Source organism: Populus euphratica, unplaced genomic scaffold, assembly GCF_000495115.2.
Source record: "Populus euphratica unplaced genomic scaffold, PopEup_1.0 scaffold211.1, whole genome shotgun sequence".
Classification (NCBI taxonomy): Eukaryota; Viridiplantae; Streptophyta; class Magnoliopsida; order Malpighiales; family Salicaceae; genus Populus; species Populus euphratica.
The window spans coordinates 350387-359232 of record NW_011500020.1 but is presented as its reverse complement, the minus strand read 5'-3'; the positions used below and the strand labels follow the sequence as shown (position 1 = coordinate 359232).

The window sequence follows — 8846 nt, the reverse complement described above, 5'->3', positions numbered from 1 at the left end:
ATTGATAATGTCAGAATTGGAACCACTTGAAATATAAAAATTGTAGGAAATTGTCTCAGCTTTCCAAGAAAAAAATGGAGGTCATTTGGAATTCTAGAATTCCTGATATAGGTCAAACACTGAACAATGTCCTAGCTGTAGGACAAATTCGGACTTCTTCATTATTCCTACAATTTGGATTTGAAAATGGTCTTTTTAAAACCAAACTTTCTTACCTTTCCATCCATATAAATTGGACCTAAATCTGAGATATATAGCTCTAGATATGACCCAATTACCGAACAGTGTTCCGGTTTGGATTGCACCGACATCTCTTTTCTAAGTTTGACCATCTGTTTGCCTTTGCAATTTAAGTTCTTAAAGTCATCAATCAATATTTTCATTTATGTGATAGGCCTGCATTTAAAATGAATATTTACTATAAATTAAAGGTATCTTATATTATTAGATTTGTTATTATAAAACATGCTTTAGTTAAGGAGTTATTGATACTTCAAGTGCAAAATGATGATATAAAACCTTAATAAAAATGCACTTTTAAGTAGTAATCACTAGTCTTCTCCATTTTCATTTCGTGTGATTGGAAAAATCATCAACTTGATATCCATAATACCTTTCTCATTAGAGTTCTTGATAAAGAGGTTTACATTAAGCAACCTTTAAATTTTGTTGATTCTACTCTCCCCTTTCATGTGTGTTGATTGTATAAGTTGGTACACTTGCCTGAATGATTTCATATTATTTATTGGTTTTCGTGCCTTTAAAATGGATACTTCATTGTTTATCTTCTCTGTTTGTATTTATTTTCTTCTAGTCTACGTTGATGATATTATGCTTACGGGTAGTAACTCTCTTCTACTCTAATGCCTTATACAACTACTGAGCTTTGAATTTAAGCTTCGCAACTTGGGTTTTATTCATTATTTTTTGGATATTGAGGTTTAACCTACTGTCATGGGTCTTCTGCTTCAACAACATAAATATACACTTGACATATCCTCCCTCAAACTGGTATGTTATCTTGTAAACTTGTTGATACTCTTATCTTTATATCCAAAGTTACCATTTTACCAGATCCCTTGTTTTCTGATGCCACACACTTTTGTCAAATTGTGGGTGCTCTTTAATAGCTCATTTTTGCATGCCTAGATATTTGTTTTGTTATTAACAAAGTCTATCAGTTTATACATGCTTCTACATATTCTTATTGGGCTGTTGTTAAATGCATATTGCGCTATCTTAAGGGTATGACATCACGTGGCCTACATATTACTTGTAATCCTTTCTTTGCCTTATATGGTTTAAGAGATACAGATTGGGCAGGTAGTGTTGATGATCACAAATCAACGGGTGGTTATCTTAGGTTCTTTGGTCAGACGCTGCTTTCGTGGAAATCATGATGCAACCATATTATTCGATAGTTTTGCCCATATTTAACTAGTGTTTTACCTATGTTTTACATATAAATGTCTTGATATTCTTTATTTTATGTTTTGAAGGCACTTTTGGATGAAAGATGAAAAAAGGAGTAAATTGGAGGTAATTGACAGTTTGACCTTCAGTTAATGTTTGTGTAGAGTGTGAGTTTTAGAGGTCAAAATAAATTGATTTCAATGGAATTAAAAAGCTAACAACCATACCTTTTTGGAAATATAAGGCAAAAGAATAAAATAAAGAAGAGCATGGAAATTGCAGCCTTCAAAATCAAATATCGCAATATGCGAATGTTGACCTTTGGCCATTCCGACTTGAATATCTGGAGCTACAGTAGTCCAATTGATGTAAACTCAATTTTGTTGGATTCCTAACTCAAATGCCTATCAACACCCTAAATGTCAGCAAAAAACAATATGATTTTGCAAAGATGACAACTGAATTCTGCCAGCAAACAGGTTTCATGGATAAACAAGTCCAAATTACAGTCCGTAGCATCTAAACTGATATCCAAGTTTTTATTTTAGCAATTTAGCTCCATTAAGTCAAAGCTCGAAGATTTCATGCAAGGCTATTTCTTTTTTTTTAGGAAAATAGTTATTGAAGTACTTAAATGTAAATTGTCTACTTAAAGGAGGACTATTTTATAAAATAGAGACTAAGGCTTTCTAGGATATAAAAGGAATGAGGGAAAAGAAGGGAGGCAACTGGCTAGCCAAGAAGAAAAAAACCCCCCTTTCCTCTAAAAAATACAAAATCATGCATTTCTTCTTCTTTTTGATTAGTTGTTCAACAAATATAAAAGGCTAAACTCTTTTTCTTAGTTTGTAAGGACAGAAAAATGGATTTCAAGAACTTTGAGATTTATTTTACCTTTTCTTTTTTATTTATATGATGAAATGTTTGTTCTCCTATGCTTATTTTTTCTATGACTATTTAGTTTACTTGCTAGAGCAGACTCTGAGTTATTATTGTAGATAATATTTTGCTAAGTATGAAATCAAAATCGGAGTTGTGGTATATAAACTTGTGAAGTAACTAAGTTTAATAATTGTGGCGGATCTAAGTTATTAATCCGAGGGAGAATATTCAATCGAATCAAATATAGACTGTGGACAATTATGTTTTCTTGATTAATCAACTTATCTAGTTTCTAAGGCTGCCATTGAATTAAATTACTAGTGCAGACACTATGGTTGTTTGATGGTTAGGGTTAGTTATACAACAGATCTGTTAACTAACCAATGTTAAAAATAGATAAATATTCATAATATAAATTGATATTTCATTTCCACGATCAGTTTTGATTTTCATAGGTGGTCATTTACTTGAAATCAAGGTTTGTTCTCTTAATAATTTTTAGATTTTATTTAATTTTGCTTGATAGTTTTCTGTTTTCTTTTGCTTTAACCAAGATAACATTCAAACCCCCACTCAAATTGCATATCATTTATCATAAAAATCTAACTTAAACCTTCATCGGGTACTTATGAGGCACCGAGTAAAACTCAACCTCATACATCTAGTGGAGGTATGTACAACCTTAGGGAAGATCATGACCTCCAAGCCAAGTTTGCATCTTTAGCTAAAAAAGTCGAGGCACTAGAATTGAAAAACAATGGTCAATTAAAATCTGTTGAAAACATTGTGTGTCAAATCTGTGAAACAAATGAACACTCAACCAACGATTGTCCAACCTTGCCTTCTTTTAAAGAATGTCTCCATGAACAAGCCCATGCTTTAAACAGTTTCCAAAGGGCCAACCACAACCCATACTCCCAAACATACAACCCTGGTTGGAGAAATCACCCAAATTTCAATTGGAAGAGTGAGAACAACAATGCACAAACTTCACAATCACCGTTTCAAGCACACCATAATTTCCAAAATTCTCATGGATATGCACCTCCTTATGCTCCACCTCCTAGAAGAAATCTTGAGGAAACATTGCATGCATTCATTGAAAAGCAAGAGACAATCAATACTCAACTTGCTCAAAACATGACAGATTTTAAAGATACTCTTGCTAAATTAACATCTGCTCTCAGTTTCCAAGAGAAAGGTAAGTTTCCATCTCAAACACAACAAAATCCCAAAGGGCAATACAATGCAAATGCAAGTAGTTCCGGAAGCCAACACATGGATCAAGTCAAATCAGTCACTACTCTACGCAGTGGTAAGGTTATTGAAAAACCCTCTCTTGAACCTTATGAGAAAGATGATGAATCAATCTCTGAGGGTAAGGAAGGGGATGAATCTGAAAATTGCAAAGAAACGACTGATTCACCACCAGCACTTCCATTTCCTCAAGCCATGACCAAACAAAGGAAAGTCAATCACAATTCTGAAATTTATGAAATTTTCAAACAGGTAAGGATCAATATACCTTTGCTGGATGCAATTAAACAGGTTCCTTCCTATGCTAAATTTTTGAAAGATCTATGCACTGTGAAGAGGAAACTGAATGTGAAAAAGAAAGCCTTTCTAGCCGAACAAGTAAGTGCTATTCTTCAAAACAATAATGCTTTGAAATATAAAGACCCTGGTTGTCCTACAATTTCTTGCTTTATTGGAGAGCATAAAATTGAAAGAGCCTTACTTGATCTTGGAGCTAGTGTGAATTTACTTCCATATTCAGTTTTTCAAAGTCTCAATCTAGGTGAGTTAAAACCAACTTCTATATCTCTTTTACTTGCCGATAGATCTGTAAAAGTGCCTAGAGGAATAATTGAAGATGTGTTAGTACAAGTCGATAAATTCATTTATCCTGTGGATTTTATTGTCTTGGACACAGAACCTGTTGAAGCATGTAATTCATTTCCTGTTATTTTAGGACGTCCATTTCTTGCAACTTCTAATGCATTGATTAATTGTAGGAATGGACTGATGAAGCTATCATTTGGAAACATGACATTGGAGATGAATATTTTCAACATTTGCAAGCAACCTGGAGATGATAATGATTTACAAGAAGTAGATCATATTGATGAATTAGTTTATGATCAACTTGAATCTACTTTAAGTAAAAATGAATTGGATGAAACTGAAGATTTGCAAATGATTTATTCTGAGGAAGAAATCACGGATGAAACAAGCACCAAAAATGTTGATGCAAATCTTTTGTCAACAGTGACAACAGATTCGACATCTGACATCACACCAATCGATGATTACTTTCCTAACAAATCCTTACTTTCTCTTAGTTCAATGCCTTGGTATGATAAAAATATCAATTTTCTTGCTTTAGGAGATTTGCCAGCTGATTGGAGTACCCAAGACAAAGAAAAGTTTTTGAACGAAGTGAAGAGCTTTTATTGTGATGACCCTAACTTATTCAAATATTGTCCTGATCAAATATTTCAAAGATTCATTCCCGACAATGAGGTAAGTAGTGTCATTAAACTTTGTCATTCTGAAGCATGTGGAAGTTATTTCTCGTCAAAAAAGACTGCTGCAAAAATCTTTCAAAATGGATTTTATTGGCCCACCATGTTCAAGGACACACATGCATTCTGCAAAACTTGTGAAAATTGTCAAAAGATTGATACTGGTCAAAAAGTTTTGTTTTATAATTCTCAACTCTATGCAGTCCCTAGAGAGCTAAGACCAAGATGGAGCAATCCTTATGGGGCCTGTGATATTGAGAATTCAATGAATGACAATGATTTTAAGGAAAATGGACATCGTTTGAAAGCTCACTTTGATAATTTTCTTAATGAAAACGAATCAACTGGTTTGAATGATTTTGTAGATAAAGGTTGATTATTTTTTTTCTCACATTGTTTTTGTGTTTCTTTTTGAGTGATTTTTGCTAGTTTCTCTCACCCCGGTCAAATGGCGGATAACGGTACTCCGTGACTTAAGTCGGTTCTTTCAGTTTCCCACAATTACTGATATCTGTGTATATATCTGTGCAATTCTTTGAATCTCTCTTCCAATTCTCATTTGAAAATGGACACTAATCTTGAAAAATTGAAAAAGTATTTTCCCGCTCTGCCTCAGAATGCGATTACAAAAATTTACCGTGCTAGATGTGCAAGATTGAGATTATTAATGAATCATGGAATTCCTGAAGATATTCGTTGGTTGATTGAAGCAAAGGTCCGATTATCAGGTGAGTCCTCTAACTTCATTTCACACATGCCTGGAACAGGTAAAAGCACTTTTGCAAAGAAGCGTCGTGCAAAACGACTGGATGTCTGTCATCGATGTGCTAGATGGACTTGTAATACACAATGTCGTTCTTTAGGAATGGTATCTATAAACCGTGAAGATAAAATACAATTCATTAAGGATGGCCTGAGTAAGGAGTCTTTAGATAATCTTCTATTGACTCTTGAGACGCATCCTAGTGGAGATGTGCATCGTGCAATTCATGATTTATGGCCACTATTTCATAAAGAACATGATAGACTTAGTCTTGGGAATCTGACTAAAAAAGACCCTGTTTGCCAGTTTTTAAGAAAACTGGATGGGAAGCCTATCCCCGACCCATAGAGGGCGTTTAAGCCGTTCTTGGACGTAAAACCAAGGGAAGATGTGAGCCACAATCACAACTACCTGTACATACACATGCTTGGTTTTATTATTGTGTTTTGTTGTTTCTTATATTTGTTTCAGTGTGTTTCAGGTTTGTCAGTGTTCGTTATTTCAGGTGATATCTTCTATACTCTATCTTTCTACCTTAGAACATTGAGGACAATGTCTCGTTTTGGTTGGGGGGAGAGGGTAGTAGTTGATAAAAAAAAAATTGTTTTTCATTTCATAAAGCATGTGCATAATTGTTGTTACTAGGATGGCAGAGTAAAGGAGTTCTTTTGTTAAAGTGACTCTTGAGACGCATCTTAGTAACCATTCTTAACAAGGTCTATTATAATACTTCCTGAAATATTCAGGTTTACAAACTCTCGTATTGTTACCACTTAATTCTGCTCATATACTTATTTAACATGTATTTTTAAACCTTAATTTACACACACACACTTTAACATATGATTGTGGGTTGCATATTGGATTATTACATTATTTATGTTCTTTTGTTAAAGGTAACAACTAAGGGAAAGGGATTGTATATAATTAAAAAGAAAAAAAAAAAAAAAAAAAAAAAAAAAAAAAAAAAAAAAAAAAAAAAAAAAAAAAAAAAGAAAAAAAGAAAAAAAAATGATGATAATAAAAATGTAGATAAGTTTGGTTTCGTAGCCTCCCTAACCTAAGCAATTAAGCCCGAAGGGGTGTTTTAACACCTAATACCCTAAAGTCAACTGACTTGGGAGCTATTGGCCCAACGCTTGTTACATGGGTTGAGGAGAAAAGCTTAAGGGAATCAAACATTGCACTATCTACATATCAGTATCTGCGACCCGAGTTACTAAGCTCGTAGGGGTGTCTTAACACCTAATGCCCTAAGACCAACTGGTCTGGGAGTCATTAGCTGAAAGCTCATTACATGGGTTAAAGATGCATGATGTTTTTAAAGTATATGTATATAGAGTTAAAAAAAAAAAAAAAGACAAAAATAGTAATCCCAACCCAAGGAAGTTAACCTTAAACATTAGAACAAAAATTTTGTTTTCTTCCAAGAAAAGCCCCATAATTATGTGTTGATACATTGAGCACAAAAGAAAGGTTTATTAATATCTTGTTAAGAGGTATTGAGCAGATATATAAATTTAATGAGAGTTTGTTTATCTGGATAGACTAATGGAAGTTAAATGATGAATACCTTGCTTTGTGAAATTTGCAAATTTGTTTTCTATTTTAACGCTTTGATTACTAGGGACTAGTAATAAGCTGGTTGGGGGGTGTGATTAGTACTTAAAAGTGCATTTTTATCATGGTTTTATATCATCATTTTGCACTTGAAGTATCAATAACTCCTTAACTAAAATATGTTTTATAATAATGTATCTAATAATATAAGATACCTATAATTTATGGTAAATGTCTATTTTTAATGCAGGCCTATCACATAAATGAAAGGATTGATTGATGACTTGAAGAACTTAAATTGCAAGGATAAAGAGATGGCCAAACTTAGAAAAGAGATGTCGGTGCAATCCAAACCGGAACACTGTTCGGTAATTGGGTCATATCTGGAGCTACAGATCTCAGATTTAGGTCCAATTTATATGGATGGAAAGGTAAGACATAGGCCTACAACTTTCATATGGAGCCCAAGATCTAAAAAGGCCATTATCAAGTCCAAATTGTAGCAACAACAAAGAAGCCCGAATCTGTCTTCCAGCCCGAGCACTATTCGGTATTTTGGCCATATCTGGAGTTCTAGAAGTCCAAATGAGCTGAAATTTTTACACAAGAAAGCTGAGACAATTGCCTACAACTTTCATGTTTACAACTGGCTCCAATTTTGACGTTATCAATGACGTTTTGGGCAGACAAGAGAAGATAAGGATTGTCACCAAGTCAAAAGTTGGTCACCCACTTATCAATTAGTCATCAAATCAATAGTTCCCATTTTTGGCCTATAAAAGGAGGCATTTGCCATGCATTTAGGCATCTTGATTTCCAGATCAAGATCATGCTCTTCCTTTCTCTCTTTGTATTTTTTATGCTTTGTTTTCATTAATATTAAGTTTATGCCTTTCATTTCCTTTCCTTTACTTAGTTAACTTTTATGTTCTTATTTTGTTTATCTATTTTGCTTTCTTTCATTATGTCTAGCTAAGTTAATTATGTCAAGGTGAAAAGGTTACACTAATGGTGTAAGAATAAGTATAATGTAAACTTAATATGGACTTTAATGTTTGATACTAACATGTTTTATATTTGCTATCTTGTTCACTCTTTAATACTTTGCTTGTTAAATGACTAATCTTGATTTATGTTGTATAACACTTGGTACAACAAATGCTTGGCACTTTCATAGCCCATAATGTATGGTATAACCGACACCTGAGCTATGAAAGGAACTTGATTTGTTGTTAACATAAGTTATAATCATGAATGCTTGACGAGATTTACAAGTATTAGCATTAATTGAATAAGATGACTAATGTAATCATGTTAACAATATATAATCTGATTGGAACCTCCTTTGTGTGTGGTTTCCAATTCAATAATAAGAGTTTATACTATACTTGTTTGATATACCATTAGTGGAACCTCTAACCTTGACATTTGTTATTATCATTGTTTAATCGTTACATTAATATTCCATCTCAAAGTTCTCATCATCTTCTTCTTCTTCTCTTTCTTTATTATTATTATTATTACTACTACTACTACTACTACTACTACTACTACTACTACTACTACTACTACTACTACTACTACTACTACTACTACTACTACTACTACTACTACTACTACTACTACTACTACTACTACTACTACTACTACTACTACTACTACTACTACTACTACTACTACTACTACTACTACTACTACTACTA

The 8846-nt window shown here is 33.3% G+C and overlaps 1 protein-coding gene across 1 annotated transcript in view; it reads left to right on the top strand.

Moving 5' to 3' along the window:
- Positions 1 to 1400, top strand: part of LOC105141870 (senescence-specific cysteine protease SAG39-like) — a 2729-nt gene extending 1329 nt beyond the window's left edge. The window contains exon 2 of the mRNA XM_011049248.1: positions 1309 to 1400. Coding sequence (XP_011047550.1) covers positions 1309 to 1400 — 92 coding nt within the window. The remainder of the gene's footprint in view (positions 1 to 1308) is intronic.
- The last annotated feature ends 7446 nt before the right edge of the window (positions 1401 to 8846 follow it).